The sequence below is a fragment of the Dipteris shenzhenensis genome, chromosome 9 (assembly GCF_047967505.1).
Source record: "Dipteris shenzhenensis isolate YYH24624 ecotype China chromosome 9, Dip_SZ_1.0, whole genome shotgun sequence".
NCBI lineage: Eukaryota > Viridiplantae > Streptophyta > Polypodiopsida > Gleicheniales > Dipteridaceae > Dipteris > Dipteris shenzhenensis.
In genome coordinates this window covers 10354623-10372044 of record NC_141604.1, presented here as the reverse complement: position 1 = coordinate 10372044, position 17422 = coordinate 10354623, and the positions used below count along the sequence as shown (strand labels likewise).

The 17422-nt window shown below is 44.5% G+C and overlaps 1 protein-coding gene across 1 annotated transcript in view; it reads right to left on the bottom strand.

The window, feature by feature from the left end:
• Window positions 1–620: 620 nt before the first annotated feature.
• The window catches only part of LOC147898174 (2-isopropylmalate synthase A-like), a 79784-nt gene continuing 62982 nt past the window's right edge, over window positions 621–17422 (bottom strand). The window contains exons 9-12 of the mRNA XM_087378783.1: window positions 2179–2262; window positions 1943–2077; window positions 1281–1426; window positions 621–1132 (exon numbers count right to left, since the gene is read on the bottom strand). Coding sequence (XP_087234909.1) covers window positions 994–1132; window positions 1281–1426; window positions 1943–2077; window positions 2179–2262 — 504 coding nt within the window. The 3' untranslated portion in view covers window positions 621–993. The remainder of the gene's footprint in view (window positions 1133–1280; window positions 1427–1942; window positions 2078–2178; window positions 2263–17422) is intronic.

The window sequence follows — 17422 nt, the reverse complement described above, 5'->3', positions numbered from 1 at the left end:
CCAGGAGCCTAAATATGACAGATTATAACAAAAACTTAGCGAGTTCATTGAGAAAAATCTGGGGTAGACAATAACCCACCCTAACACACAATCAAACCCTCTGCTTGTTATGACCCTTAAAAATGGTAGAGGTTATTGCAAATGCACTGGCATCAGTACCTAACGGAGTTCGAACTACATTCTAACTCGCATTGATGTTTCTCATAGAGCTCTGAGTCGTGGAAAGCCCATACTTAATGCTTATTATAACCTACCTTATTAAATCTGACTATGTAACCCTAACCTTGCCTTGCTGAAAGTACAAACCTTTATTCTTGCTTGAGTGGCAATAAATAATATTTATTCGAGTGAGCAAACAAGTATTGCATGAATATAGCACACATCAATGATATCCTAGATGTGATATGGTTCCCAACAAACAATGACTACAAATATAGTTTAAGAACTGGATAAGCTCGGGTATGGATGGAAAATTCAGTTTCTATCGATGAATTGTTTTAGTTTCGTAGCTACTGCACAGAAAGCTATTATATGAAGTATATTCAGTTAAGAATAGTTACAAAAAGGTACCCAGAGTACTCCATCCCCAATGATGTGTAATATATTCTAGCAGTGATAATCAATACCTTCTCGAATTTGCAGAACAGTGTTGTAAAACCTGCACTATCAGAAAAAATCTTTTTGGAAAAACCGCAGCTTCCTTTCAAGCTGCAGCTTTAGATTATTGACAAAAGTGAATAACTCTTCATTAAGAACATGGTGTTGTTATCCACAATCGAAAGATTCTGTAATATGAATGATAATTTGTGCAAAAACTTGCCTCTGCTATTGACTCAATAATTTCATTTGATACCCTTGCACTTTCAACTGCATGGGCCTCGCCATCATTTTAGACTTCAAAAAATCTCCAGTAGTCAAAATTGTGCACTAATTGACATCTTTACTATACTATACATCAGTCTACAGTGCCGGAGAGTATTTCCTTGTTAACCACTACACAGAAATTTGGGACTCATTAAGAATGACTGGAGTTTTGACTTTCTGCGTGTCCTTGAAGCCTAGCAACTTGTTCAAGGCACTGATATACGCCCTCACACTAGAAAGTACTATATCCTCTGCAGCTCCTGTCCCACTGCATACAAATGCAAAAGACTCAGATCTATCCAAAAACCTGCCAGTACATTCAGACAGGATGATGCTGACATAATTTTTACGTCTCTAAACCAGAACCAGAACAACAACAACAAAGAAATGAAAATATACAAATGCTGTTGTCATACCTGTATGTACGTTGTACAGATTTACCACTTTGTGCATGCATGGAAGCATGTGCCTTTTCGCTACTAATTACCACCCTTGTGCAAGCTATTGCATCGATTCCTTCAGTTACAGCATTCACAGAATACTCTAGAAGAGTACTCTGAATCTGCATCATCATTTTGGGTTTATCAAAACAAAGGTAGGACAAAAGTTGCACACTGAACATCCTTTCACTGGTGTGCTTGCTTCAAAAAATTTATGAAATAGAAAAAAATGCAAAACTCTCAATGAGTTAACAATTGATATGTATTATTTGATGGCTTATACAAGACAAGAACAATAGTCTGCCAAAGACAGCACTAGAAAGTTCATCCAATGAGAAAATTCTATAGAAAAAACTAAAAGGCATTGTTCTATGAGTATATTCTACCAAAGATAAAAATAAATCTCTCCAATTGACAAGAATTCTGAAGCTTGAAGGAATAAGAAATAAACATGAATATAGACTTTGTGCAAGAGAAAGAGCAAAGACAAAGCATTAGTGTTAACCCTAATCAGACATGTGATTGAGAAATTCCAGAACTGTATTTCTTATGTTTGTTTCTGTTAGGGAAAGCATAGTTAGACAATGAGAAGACTTTCGTTATGCAGAAGGATGTCAAGGTGATGTTCATTTTTATACCTTGACTATACTATCTACTGCCTTCAAGGCAGCATCCACGGGACCAGTTCCAACAGAGCATGCAACATACTCAAGACCATCTACATCCATCAATTTCACAGTGGCAGTTGGCAGGCCCAGGGTTCCACAAACAACCTGCACATCAAGACAGCCCATACCTTCAGAAATATGCACCTGAAAAGAATTTGATTATTTTGATTCAAAATCTTGAGAGACATACTAAAAACAATATTCACCTGAAGATGCATAAGTGACCATACTACTTGTGGCTGAAAAACTTCATCGGACAGCAAGGCTTCCAGATCACCATCTGACAAGGTCTGAAATTCAAAGAGCATTCAATAAATTTAAGCCAAACAGTTTAAAATTCCCATTTGCAGTAGTTAGAACGAGAGCAGACTCTGGGCTCATGATCACACATTGATTTCAAGAACAGATAAAAAATGTATGCCCTGTGAGAGAAATCACCATTCACTAATGCAGGACAGCGGAAGCAATTTAACCTCAAGAGTAGTTCACGCCCATTGTGAGGAAGAGATGAGCATGTAGATGTGAAGCTTGAGATCTCATCTCCTCAAGTAATGAATGAGTTAAGTGATTGTGTGGAGAGGGTGTGATAGACCCCACTTATATAATCTCGAGTTGACATTAAAGGGGGGTGTTGGAGAATCAATGCTCCACCCTTCAGACATCTGATCTTGATGTTCACCTGGAATGCACCCATATGAGAGAAGTCAAGCCTCGAGAGTAACAGCTTAGGTGATGATTGGATACACAGAGATCCTTCAAGATCTCCCGTGCTTCATGGCACTATCTCCACTAATTCGATATGGGGAATTACCGCATCCGCAGTCGTCCCCATAAGCATAGAGAGTGCAACTGCATCTATATCTATAGATTAATACAGGAACATGCCCAAACTCCTCCTCTAAAAATATGACACATAGTACAGTTTCAATCTCATGATATTCACTCATATGGTTGAAAACCACTAGCAGGGACTAGCTACTATGAAATCCCCAATGATGTCATCAGCAACCAACAGTGGGTCTAGACCATAGTATAAACATATGCTCCCACACTCATACAAATCCACACACCCACAAGAGTATCCACTTATACAAAGACCTACAAAGGTCTTTGTACTGAGTTTCTCTCAGCACTCCGGAGAGTGCAACTGCATCCTTGAGTTTCCACTCCCTTACCTTGTCTGGATCAACTGGAATCATAACCTACCCTTTTGAATCCATGACATTAGCAGGACGTAACTCTGTTCCTTCAACACCTCCCATATCTCTTTGGCCACCAAATGGCTCCGAGTCTTTACCTTCCAAATTGGACAGTTGGTCCTGTCCATTTTCCAGCCCCACCAAAATTTGGTATGGTTGAGCTGGACACCATGGCAAGGTGTAAATGACAGAAGTCTAGATCCTACTTATCCCACACAGCAAGCTTTGACAACAGACACTTGAATGTGGAAGCTCCTGCCCTATTCTCAAGAACACCACTCTTCAGTTTTGAAGTACATCCCAGTTGTAGATCTTCCAGGCTCTAACTTGCCTCCTTTTGGTACCTAATCTGTGCTGCACTTTGCTGTTTAGGTACTGATACATTGGAGGGTACATTGTACTTGATCTATTTATGCATTACATGCTATCCTTAGCTTCTCTTTGGCCGGAAACTTTTGTATGATCTTGGAGAAGTCATCCAATGCAGGAAGTCAGCTGTAGTAAGCAAGCTCCTACTGCTACAAAACTATCTTATGCTATGTGCCTTCTGATGGCTTCAGTGACTAAAGGACTCAAACTCTGAATGCTACTGGATGCCAAATACAAGACCCCAATGTCCCCCCCTATTTCTGGCCGACCTGGCCTGCAAAGAGCTGACCAGCAGCCGGTACTGCTGACCTGCCATGTGACAGGCCGACTGTACCTGGCCCTGGCCCCACCCGACTGCTGTATGCTGGCCAACACTGGACTGTGGGATATATACACCCCCACACCCTGCCTTGTGCAGGGCTCTTCCAGCCCTCGGATTTGCCCCTCCCGAAGGCCTCTCTGCCCTTCACTTGGGGCCTTGCAAGAGCTCACACAGCCACCTTATGTGGCCTCTATGTGCTGCCCATGTGGCAGCCTCCCATGCAGCCCAAATGGCAGCCACACCAGTTTGCTGCTGCCTCTAAGAAACCCTAAATCCTGCTCTCTTTCTCAGATCTGCCCACATGGCATGTGTACATATGCCCATATGACAGGCTTCTCTTGGCCTTCAGGCTGCCTTAACAACCAATCGTCCCCTTCTGCCTTCCCCTTTCTCCCTTCTTTGCTAGTAGAAGTGCTCTCTGTTTCAACTTTGGGGATTGTTACCTTGCTGGTGGCTTTTTCTAGTCTAGTCGGGGGCTCTCAAGAAGCTTCCTTTAACTCCCCCAGCTTTACGATTTACCACTTCCTGGAGAACAAGCAGCACATGCAAACAGCTGTATAGTCCCTTCAGGACACAGCAATGGTGGGCTGCATTGCAGGCTTCATGCCCACTCAGAGTCAAATTCAAGACTGGATTCAGGCGAGCTGTTGACCCCATCTATGATGCCACCATCTATGGGAAAGGAGTCTTCCTCCTCCACTTGTGTTCCCCCATCACTACCTTGGCCTTGTGGAGCAGATTCCCATCTTCCTTGGCCTGCACTTGGTTTTCTTCATACTTTGGTACCAAAGTTTTACAGTAGACAACATGGAGACAACACATCATGTGCCTAGGTTTCCAATGACACTATGCTTCCCGTGGCTTCCAAAGGAATATGGTCCCATTCTATCTTCCATTGGAGCTTGCTTCGTAAGCCTACTAGAGTCCCCATCCACATCAGCCTCAGTCCTTGTGGATGATGGTGCTCCACAGCTCTAGAGTCATGTAGAGTTTCCAGAGTCCTTGCCCGAGGAGATTCTTCTAGAGACGACCTTGGATAGTGGTGAGTTTAGAGAGAGGGTCGAGGTCTCAAGCGTCCCAGTGCAGTGTCCCAATGGCAATACATGGGGCACATGGTGAGAGCCTATTGTATGCTAAGGCAATGGATGCACATTGGATGGGCACAATGGGATGTCGCCCGATTAGATCCTTTTGAGCATGGAGCCAGCTTTCCCAAGAGAAGAAGGCACAAATGAGAGCCCTCTTGAACCGAAGAGGGGCGGGTACGAGGATGTTGAAAATTGACACTACCATCCCCAAGTCCTAGAGGGATGATGATCTGCACAAAGCCTCAGATCCCCCAAGTAGGTTGGGCCATTCTCTAGGATAAGGATGCCTCTAAGGATTCTCTTCATGTATCAATCCCCAAGTGTATCCAAGGCCCCATCCAACCCTTGGTCTTTATTTGCCTCTAAGTGAGACAAACCCTATGGCCCTACTCTCTAGTGCATGGCGCGGAAAGTGCCGAAGTGCTAGCACATTAGGATTGTGAGAGGGGATGGATCATTGACCTAGTACCAATCCTTGGGGCAAGACCAATCATGGTGGCGGCTTTGGTTGTGGAGGGGCTTCCACTCTACGAGAAGTACACTGGGATATGGGTGAGTGGTTTAGGCATTCTAGAGAAGTGCCTCGCAGAGGATTACTGAGGTTCTCTTCGTCTCATAATCCTACGCACATCGGCCGACATCTACAACTGGAAGTGGCCGCGATGGGTCAGGCTACTTGTGGTGCAAAAAGAAAGATGGGTCAAGCTAATTGAGATTGGTGATTAGCCACAATGATGATCATTCCAAATTTTCTGCAATACGATTGTTGAGCAATACACAAAGCTCTATCCCAATTTATTGTTGGTTTCTATTTTTGTCCTTTTCCTCTGAGAGAGAGAGAGAGACACACACGCACACACTTTTTTTTGGGTGAAATCTTTGATTGATTATATCATATGAGTAGCAACCTCAAAATAAGGTGCTACAATTACATCAACTGAAAATTTCAGTATATGCCAAAAAGACCTCATGATCTATGCAGCGAGTTTGCAAGCAATCAAAGAAAGATTGCTGCAGAGAACGCCTAAAAAAGCCAAACAGAAAGAAAGTAGGATCACCAAAGACTTTACAATTCCTATATGTCCATAAAGTCCATAGTGCCCAGTAGCGAACCCAAACGAAGAAAAGATGAAACTCCAGTCTGGATGGATGAAACCCAAATAGCCAGAAGAATTTCCCAAACGGAACAGATGGGAATCTCGCTCGCAGGCGCTGTTGAAGCAGATAAAAAAACTCACGAGAGCACAGACAATGCCAAAACAAGTGAGGCACAGTCTCCGAAGAAGCAAAACATATGTAGTAAAGTGCAAGAGCAATGTGTCGATGAGCTAATAGCTGTCCAGATGGAAACACTCCCAAAAGAACTCGCCAAAAGAAAACTTGTTGCCGAAGCGGTACTTTATAGGCCCAAAGTTGCTGTAATCTTTTCCTCCACCACTTGGCTGGGCGATGCATTTGCCAAACAGAATCACCTCTCTCTGAAACCAAAGATTGAGGCAAAAGGATTTTATACAATGCAGGCACAGTAATCTGAGATAGCCTCAAAGGACGAGAAGAGGACCCTGGAGAAGTCAAAGTCCAATCTTCCAGCCGGTCCTGGAGTTCCAAAGGAGGAATCGGAACAAAAGGCGAAAGCATAGAAGTAATTTGTCGCCACAAAGGACGATAATGAGAGCCCAATCCATATGTAGTGGCTGCTAGAGAAAAGGGGAGTACAGTACTAGCATCATCTATAACATCAGCAACCGAGGTGATGCCTTTAAACGAGACAAAGTAGGAACGTCGAGGTTCCTATAAAGCCAAGGGAGGCTGAAAGACTTTCGACCAGTGAACGCTTTCAGCTCTCAAAGAATTCCCAAGCAAAGATTGCCATCCATTCCATTCCATTCCAGATGAGAAAGAACATGCTTTCAGTCAAGAAGCAAGCGGGAGACAAAAGGGAAGCCAAGCAAAGTGCCATCAGTGCAGCCAAGAAAGAAATCCCAGTGATCGAGTTGCCAATGACCAAACGCAGAAATACTGATATGAGTGAGAGAGAGAGACACACACACACCTCCCCTTGGGGATCCTTGCGACCTGAGGTGTGCATGATGGGTCCACATTCACATTTCTAAGGGGAAAACATTGTTGGAAAGGTTATTTTCCCATCTATAAGCCCCCAAATGAGGAGAGCATAGAGAAGAGAAAGAGGGGAGGCTGCCACATGGCAGCACCTCACAGCAACTGTACGGGTCTGTGGAGCAGCATGTACGGAGCTAATGGAGCAAGAAAGGCGCCTACCTATCGGCAGGTTTGTGGGCAGAACTATGGCCTGCAATAGGCCTGGCAAAAGGGCAGGTATGCAGGGCACCCACGAGGCTGGGTGGAGCAGAAAAGGTGGCTGCAAGTGGGCAGTGCCCTGCCCTTATATAGGGCTGGGCTGGCTGGTCGGCTGGCCAATCAAGTCAGCCAGCACGCCGCAGACTGATCTCACTTAGAATTGAAGCCTAGGCTGTCTACTAAGGCAGCAAGGTGCTGAGATCTTTGGACGGAGAGTCTACATACACTCGAGGTGGAGCACACGGCCTCAGAGATCTAGATGTACCAGCAGATAGTAGGAGAACCTTTTGGTAAGCTCAGAGGTCCATGTCCTGGTGGGACTCTGGATCTATCTTTTGTATTGTGTCCATAGCTTTGGACAGAAATATATTATTTTGGTGGATTCTATATCTGGCTTGGTTCATTGTCTATTTGCTAGTCTGCACAACACATCTATGTGAACCACATTAAGTAAAGAAGTTGGTTCATTGTCACAAGAGTGGGAGCTTGAAGGCACGGACCTTGCTGAAGGACAACCTTGATTCAAGGCTCTAGGGAATCGACTTCCATGACTGGAGGATTGTGCTCTTGCGAGGAGGAGGGCGCCTCACGTTCAGGTCGATGTGTAAAGAGTTCTTGTCTATAGACGGTGGTGTTTGCTTTTGGATTTTGCAGTGTGGTATAGCAGCAGAGATGTCGATTTCAGAAGCTGAAGCCTCTTCAGGCATTGCTCTTCCTTCCTCCTCCATCGATCAAGTTTCTTCTTTCATTATCCCTAACTTTGGAGAGAGTGGGAGTCCAGATGGAATCAACTATCCTATCTGGAAGGTGAAGATCCGGGATCATTTAGTGGCTCGAAAACTGTGGAAGCTGGGAGCGGATGCAAAGCCAAAGGATGTGCTGGACAGACAGGGGAGGATACTTATACCGGTAGATACAGATGAACTCAAAGTATGGGAGGATAGATATGCCCATGCCGTGGCCTTGATCATAAAAACTACGGCGGACTCGGTGATTCCTCACATTCAGATGACTGACACGTCAGTAGAGGAGTGGGCCATTCTAAAGGATCTGTAAGAGACAAATAATACATCCCGGATCTTGACTCTTCAACATCAACTCTCAACATGGATATGGATAAGGGAGATTCGTTTCAGGACCCCTTAAAAGTCAAGGTCTCTATAACAAAGACAACAACGACAAGGCATTGCTAGCAAAGGACAAAGCCGGCAAAGGATAAGGCAAGCCTAGCGGTGGTAAGCCCAAAAAGGATGATTCTAGAAATGAAGAAGACACTTCCAGTAAGAAGAGGAAGCAAAAAACGAAGTGCTTCTATTTTGACGAGCCAAGCCATTTTGCGAAGGATTGCAGAAAGAAGAAGGTGGATCAAAAAAACAAGGAGTCCGACTCAGATTCAAACGGTGAGACAAAAGCTATGAGAGCCGACGACTAATGTGGTAATCAAAGAACTGTTCTTGGTGACACCTCCATGTGTTACTGAGGTCAAATATGCAGACCTAGAAGTCACAATGAAGAAGTCTGACATTGAGATGTCGACCAACGGGGAGTCAGAGACCTTTGTGAAGGTAGGACAGCAAGGAGTGTTTGGACTCTTCCAGGTACGTGGCTGTTGATACCAACATAAGGATGGACTCCATGGAATGCCCTAGGGTTTTAAGTTAAGATGAATGCTGTAATTCAGAAGGGGGCATTACAGGATTACACTGGTCATTGGTATGTGCCTCCAAAGAGGTGCATCTTTTGCTTCAGAGCAAGCACCCAGGCAGTACGACGTTCTAACATGTACTTGATGTCATTAATTTGAGCCTTTGTAGCATGCTGTGGAGAGAATTTGCTCTTCATGTATCTTAGGAAATGCGAGACTGGAAGGAATGTGCCTTCTTCGAAGGCAGAAGGGGAAGTGTAGGTGCTTCTTCAAGTCTCAGATGCAGATTGCTATTGGAAGGTGATTATGAGCAAGGTGTACTGAAGCAAGAAGAGTACTTGCTTTATAACTCAGTGAGAGTTCATGGTCCAAGTTATGGAGATATTTTTGGGATTTCATTTCTCGACATGGTTCTTTTGTTGTGAACCTTGCCAGCGGAAGGACGGTTTGAAACAGACCCTGAGAGCATGGTATCTGGAAGACTCCAAGTTGTTCACTCATTATGAGGAAGACAGCTGAAAGATGGCAGCATCTGGATTGCTCGAGTTCAAAGGTGGGAACGTGACTGAAGGTGATGGTGCCATCTGGTGCTACCTTGGATGGACCTATGTACCAAGATGGTTTGCTTGTGCAGGACCAGACCTAGAGGGGCAAGAGCCATGGGTTGAAAAGCAAGGAACCTGTAACATGCAACGGTTATCTGATCGTTTAATCACAACAAGACCTTTAAACCTTTAGCGAGGAATCGTGATTATACACCACAGAGAGAGGAGAGAGAGATATAGGTTACAGTAATGGAGACGACAATTGATTGGGTCCATGTCTCCACTGAGGACCCCCTCCCCCAATATAGGGGAGAATTTCCTTTTAACTTGGAGAACTACGAAGTACAAATAACACTCCTCAAGAACGCACGGAACACTGCACTGAAGAGACATTGTGACCTCGTGAACTGACCCAAAACCTGAGCAACAGACCAGCCACTGACCAATGCCTCAATGCTGTCCACAAGCATGATGCAGTCCACTCTGCAAGGCTAAGGACGAGGCTTGTGCTGTCCACGGGAATGCAGGATTACTCCCTCTATTTGTTGCTCTAAATCCTGGCTAAAGTGCTGCGTGGACACCTTCCAAAGGTGGCTGATCTGAACTGCTATGCTGCTGTTCAGGGGCAGATCTGGGGTACACAGGGGCTGCTCTTAGGGCTAGAGGAAAGGAGGAGAGGCTGAAGACTGAATGCCTGAAAAGTGAGAGTGCTCTCAACGGAAGCGGAATGGAAGAGGGTGAGAGAGAGGGAGAGCCAGAAGAGAGCCACACAAGTTTTGATGGGTGCATAACACCCTAATCTTCTATGTCATCCATATATATATGTGTTTGAGTATCATACATAACCGGGTTAAGGCACAGTGGCCTTTAATCCCCACAATCTCCCACTTAAAGGCCAATGTACCTTTAAGGGAGAACAGCCAGAGAGCATACTATCCAATGTCCATCAATACACGACAATACTCAAACCGCTGATTAGGTAGACTCTTCGTCAGCATATCTGCAGAGTTATCATCTGTATGAACCTCGATATGCTCTATGCGCTTGTCCTCAAGTACCTCCCTGATGAAATGGTACCTAACCTCAATGTGTTCGGTCTTTGTATGAAAGACCGGATTCCGTGCTAGCTGAATAGCACTAATGGAATCACTATGCAATGTCAACACACCTATATGAATCCCCAAATCTCCCACTAGGTGATCAAGCCATATAGCCTCCTTGCAACCCTCTGTGGCTACAACGTACTCAGCCTCTGTGGTAGACAAAGCAATGCACTTCTGTGCACGAGACATCCACGACACTGTACCACCTGCAAACCCAAGTACACGCATCTCTCCTCTACCAAAGAAGATGCACGTCTCCTTGGTACCCTTCATGTATCTCATGATGCACTTAACTACCTCCCAATGCCTCTTTTTTGGATTATAGCCATATACCGGCTAACAACCCCCACTGCAAATGCAATGTCCGGTCTAGTAGTATCATAGCATACATAGGACTCCCAACCGCCAATGCATAAGGAACCTTGTCGATTATGGCCCTCTCCTCATCTGATTTGGGACATCTACCTGACTCAATTTCACATACGGAGGCAATGGAGTACTTATTGCCTTCCCCCCCTCCATATTGAAACACTACAATACTTTTGTAACATACTCCTTCTGTCAAAGCCAAAGGAGTTTCCTATTCTAATCACGCGTGATGCACATACCAAGAATATGACCTGGAGGTCCCAAATCCTTCATGTCAAAGGCCTCATGCAACTTGCTCATAAGTGTTCTTTGCTAACGAATAGCATATCATCCACATAAAGTGCCAGGAGTATCAGGCTATTATCCTTAACTCCTTTTAGTGTAGAGGCACTAATCAAAATAAACTTCTTCTAAAACCCTGGGCCCGAATGAAAGCATTAAACTTCTTATAGCATTCTCTAGACGCTAGCTTAAGGCCATAGAGACTCTTTTTCAACTTGCAAACTAAATGCTCTTTGTCCTTTTCTTCAAAGCCTTCGAGCTGTACCATGTAAATTTTCTCATACAAATCTCCACGCAAGAAAGTTGTCTTGACATCCATCTGCATAAGCTCCATATCATCCACTACCACAAGTCCAGGTACACATCTAAGTGTAGTCATCTTCACAACCGGAGAGAAGATCTCATCAAAGTCCACACCCTTCACTTGCTTGAACCCTTTAGCATCCAAATGGGCCTTGTACTTAAGCACATCATCACTTGTGACCTTCATCTTGTAGACCCATTTACATGGCGATGCTTTCTTTTCATGTCGTTAAGAAACCAAGTCCCAAGTCTTATTCTTCATGAGTGAATTCATCTTTGATTGCATAGCACTCCCACTTGCACTGATCCTCGCGCATCATAGCCTCCCTGGAGCAAGAAGGCTCCCTCCAATCGATAAGCATCACATTGTTTGTCCCTGGAACAAATATCTCAGGCGGTCTAGATACTCTAGCTAACTTTCTCAATGGCATTTCAACTTGCTGCCCCGCCTGAATATCAACCTCATTGGGCTCATTATTTCCACCAAAAGATGATCCATCATCTGCCCTTGATTGTGTACCTGTGGGAGTACCTGGTGACACCATTTCTTGCACATTTGCTGTCTATCAACATATGCAGATGATTCACATCCTGGAAAGTGGCTCTTCTCATTTCCACATCCCTCATGGATGTCTTATGCATCTTCTTCTCATTGAAGATCACACCATGGCTTCGTATGATCTTCTTTGCTTCTGGATTCCAGAGACGATAGCCCATCTCTCCACTTTCACCATAACCAAGAAAGCTGCATTTTCTAAACTTAGGATATGGCTTCTTCCGAAGCTCTTTTGATACATATGCATATGCCTCACACCCAAATATACACAAATGAGAGTAAGAGGACTTCTTACCACTCCATGCCTCTTCAGGAATACGACCCTCCGAACTCTTACTAGGTGATCTATTGATCACGTGCACTATAATCTTCATTACCTCAGTCCAAAAACCACCAAAAAGACTTACACTGAAAAGCGTACATTGCAATCTTTCTTAAATGGTGCGATTCATCTTTTCTACAACTGAATTTTGCTTTGAAGTACGAGGGGACGTGAGCTCCCTCTTAATCCCACGTGTATCACAGGAAATGCTGAAAGTCATGAGAGAGATACTCTCCACCATTGTTAGTCCATAGGCATTTAAGCGTTCTACTTGACTGATTTTCAACCAAAGCCAACCATTTCTAAAATACCTGGAACACTTCACTCTTTCGAGCTATAGCATAAGCCCACACTTTCCTAGTTGCATCATCAATGAATGTCACATAGTATTCAGTCTTGCCTAATGACCATGTAGACATGGAACCACATACGTCTAAATGCACCAAATCAAGCTTTCTAAGCTCTTTCTTTCCTCTTCTTTGATGGGCTGATTTAGTCTGCTTCCCATAGAGACAATGCTTCACAAAATTCAAAATTAAAAAAACTCAAATGCGGTACTAACCCAAACGGCATAAGAGTTTCATTCCATTCTGACTCATGTGTCCCAATCGACAATGCCAAAAAGATGTACTTGGCTGCTCGATTATTGCAACAACATGACCAAACACCCTTGATACATGTAAGGGATACACTGTCCCAAACTTAGCACCCCTTGCCAAAACCATAGAGCCATTCTGAATTTTCTAACTCTAAAAGCCAAAGGTGGTTAGAAAACCCACATCATCTAGTTGACCCGCTGAAATGAGACTCTTGGTCAGCTTAGGCACATGTCTCACATTTTTCAAAACAAGAGCAGACAAAAGAAAACTTTATGTCACTTGCTCCACTAGGTCACATGCATAGTTATTTTCAAGATGCACACAACCTCTCTTTCCACTAGGCTCCACTAGGTCACCTCTCTTTCCATAGAAATGGAGAACCATTCCCTATGGGGTGTAACATGGAATGAAACACTAGAATCCAAAATTCAATCATGGGAATATGCATCATATGAAGTGGTAAGCAACTCTGCAGGTAGACTAAACATGAAGAGAATGTTATTGTCAGTATTATCAATGACTGCATTACTCTCCTCGATCTTCACTTTTCTTTTGTCCTCCCTTGGACTCTCTTCCTTCTTATTTGCATCCCAATTTGCATTCTTTTTCTTATCCTTTTGCTCTCTTTTCAGCTTGTAGCAATCCTTTTTCATGTGGCCCTTCGTGCCACAATGGTAATACTTAATGTTCCGTGCCCTGGATTTGCTACGAAACTTTCATTTTTCTTAGGACTTCCTCGTGAACTGTGATAAGGCTGCATCCTACTTTTTGTCTTCCATAAACAACAAGCTACTGACAACATTATCAAATTTCAGTACTCCACCAGATGCAAAGTTACTAACAGTTGTACGAAAGATATCTCATGAGGATGACAATGAACACAAGAGAAAGATTGCCTTAGTCTGTGCATCAAAATTCAACTTTTGAGCTTGAAGCTGGCTGAAAATAATATTAAACTCATTCAAGTGAGAAACAATGGAGACCCTTTCCTTCATTTGCAACTCAAACAACCTCTTCATGAGGTTAACTTTATTAGAGGCAGTTTCTTTCTCACAAGTGGAACATAATTTCTTGCATAAATCTTTCGTAATCTGCTCATTTACTACTATGAAATAAACTGACTCTGTAAGATGAAGTCTAACAGTAGACTTTGCTAATGCATCCAAATCATTTCAATCATCCTTAGAGATAGCTGTGGGCTTAGCTGCAATCCCTTCCAAGGATTTAATTTGCTTCTTTTGAATAAGCACATCTCTTATCTGTTATTTCCACAAAGAAAAGTTTGTCCCATCAAACTTTTTAATGCTGAAAAACTCCTTTTCAGACATGGAAGAGGATGCCATGATGCATGCACATAAAGCAAAATCCCAAATGCTCATTGCTAATGCTTGTCAGAAATATGTATGTCACAATGGAAGGTAATATTACCAAAAACTCAAAGCTTAAAGCATCAAAATGCATTTGACTCATGTACATATACTATACATCCATATGAGCAAATCTGGCCCAAAAGAAAATGTCAAAATGCAATGACAAAACAATGACAAATCCAATGCCAATAAAAGCCAAACGCCTCAAGCATAAACACTGTCCATGTGCATAAGCATCAATAATGTCTCATCCAAGAAAGCATAGCACTATCAGTGCATCAACTGCAATATGTCAAAGTTGTCCCTCAGCATAAAATAGCATCTGTGTGCGAAACGTCCCAATAAAGCATCCCACAAAGCAATCTGGACCTATCAACGCATCCAACAAGGATCACAATGCATCCAAATGGCTTGTAAAGCATCTACTACAACCCAATGCAAACCACGAATGAGCGCACATGGCTCAAACTACAGCTAGAGTGATCTACATAAGGTATATCCCAAAAAATCATGGTCCCACGACAATTACCACTACTGAAAATAGGACCTGAGATCCCTCAAAACATGGACGTCATTGCATAAACGGACTCAGCAATACAATTAGCAAATATCTAATACTCCAAAATCCTATCCGGTGAGAGAGTAAAACCCAATCAACTCTTGTAGTTGACTTGAAATTGAACCTTTGAATGATTTTCTAACACAGAGAAAAAGGAGACTATTCGACGTCTCAGAGAGAGAGCTTCTCCAAATCTCCACAAGATCGCACAAGAATTGACAGGTAGGGGTTTTCGAGCCTCCGAAACGCAATGGAACAGACGGTTTTGAAAACCGTGGTCCCAATAACTAGATCCAACACAAGGACTAAAAAAAGTTTTAGCAAACAGATCTGTTTGTAAACACCACCGGAATACGAATGATGAGCAACACAAAAGTTTTAGGACCTCTTGAGTCCGCCGGAACTGACAGATCTGCGAATGATTGCTTCAAACTTGAGTTCCAACACACTGATAAAAAAACGTTGGAGCAAAGACAGTGAGTCAGAAGTCCAACAAAATAATCACAAATTCAAGAATAAAGAGGTTTTTGAAATCCTCAAGTGCAATGGACACCTTGTTTTTGCAAGTCATTCCGGACTTTCAGACATTGAAAGAAACAAGGAATCGTCAAAAAATGTCTTTTTGCTTCAAAACCACCTGCAAGCTTGCAAAAAACCAATCAAAGACTTCCAAAAACCACTTGAAGGGTTCAAGGTTCCAATACTACTTGGGCAGCCCACAAGAAAATTGTTGTGAAGAACATTCTGACCTGGCATCCTAAGTATCTAACTGACACACCCCTCTAAGTCCAAGTGAAGCCAAATGGTCTTACGGTTGATTCAGAAGAAGCTATGGCTGAGCGAGCTGCTCGGTGAGCTCGCCCGCGGCGGCCTGCTGCCCTGCTGCCTGCTACTCATTGCTCCTGCCTGCTCCGCTACCCCTCCCCGTCTCCCTTCCGCCTCAATTCTCTTCAGTCCCTGCTCCGCCCTGCCTCCCCCGCCATCTAGCTCCCCCGCCCCCCGTGCTACTCCTCCACCCCCGCTTCACTCCTCCTTCTCCCCACCTTCTTGCCTTCTCGTCTCCTTTCTCTCCCGCCTCGCATCTCCCGCCCACTTCCTTCCTCTCTCGCCAGCGCGCCTCCCCCCGCCCTTTCGCTTCCCCTCTCCATCTTTCTCCTCCACTTTCCCTCCCTCCTCTACCCTCTTCTCCGCCCCTCTTTCTCCGCCCGCAAGCGCTCCCCCCTCCTACCTTCCCTCCACTCCATCGCTCCCTTCTCTCCTTCTCTTCTCCTTCCTCTCTCCTTCTCCCTTCTACCTTCCCTCCTGCCCTCTCCACCTCTCTCCTCTGCCTCTTCGCCTCGCCTCCGTCTCCCCCTCGTACACTCTTCTTCCTCCCCCCCTTTTTCCTCATCTTCCTCCTTGCAGCAAGAGCACTTGTGCTTATTCAGGTGAAAGAAAATCTTGGTGCCGATCCTTGTCTGCTTGCCAAAGGGGCTCTATGACAGCACCCTCGACTCCCATAGCCATCAAGGTTCTTCTTTCCCCAACTGACAAGCAACAGGTACAACACGCAGTTCAGTCCCTCCAAGACAAGGTGCTCGTGGGTAGAATTGTGGGCCTCACGCCTACATGGAGACAAGTGCGAGAGTGGATACATGCTAGCTTGACATTAGAGGGCGACCACATTCAGGAGGTCCCCATCTATGGAAGAGGCATTTTCCTCATCCAGCTGAGCTCCCCCGACACTAGTGGAGCAGAGCCCCATCTTCCTTGGCCCGCACCTAGTTTACCTCTTTCCTTGGTATCATGTGTTCACAGTGGAGGACATGGACACGACACACCACGTTTTCCATTTTCCTGTTACGCTCCGCTTCCCAAGGCTTCCCAAGGAGTATCGAGCCATCCTCCTCTCCATTGGTCGAGCATTTGGCACTGTGCTCGAGTCCTCGCCAGAGTCGGCCGCCTCAGTTGTAGCAGATGATGGAGTCCCCAGGATCACCCTCGAGGGAGGCATACTTTGCCAACGTGTGGAGATTTCTAGACTACCAGGCAGTGTCTTCGGTGCAGACAGATAGGTCACCTTGCCAAAGATTGCCCCCGTGGCCACCCCCGAGCACCTCCCCCCCTCCCTCGCAAAGCAGGCAAAGCCTGAAGGGGCCTGAAGGGGGAAGAAGAGCAAGAGGGAGAGAGTGAGAGAGAGAGAAGACTCCAATGTGCGGGTGTGAAGTGATGAGCCACACCACAAACTCTTTAGTTTTATTAGGATTAGGTTTTACCCTATGACTGTCTTAAGACAGTCATAGGTGTCCTATCTTTAATGAAGGGTTGGCAATGTGCCTTTACCCCAACAACCTCCCACCTAAAGGCCAATGTGCCTAAAGGGGAGAAAAGAATAAAAATTACAGCAATATACAGTTACTGTATACAAGACCATATAATAAGAATGGTCTCATCCTAATCCCATGATGTGGCGGCAATGTGCAAACCGCTCTGTAGGCAAGCTCTTAGTGAGCAAATCTGC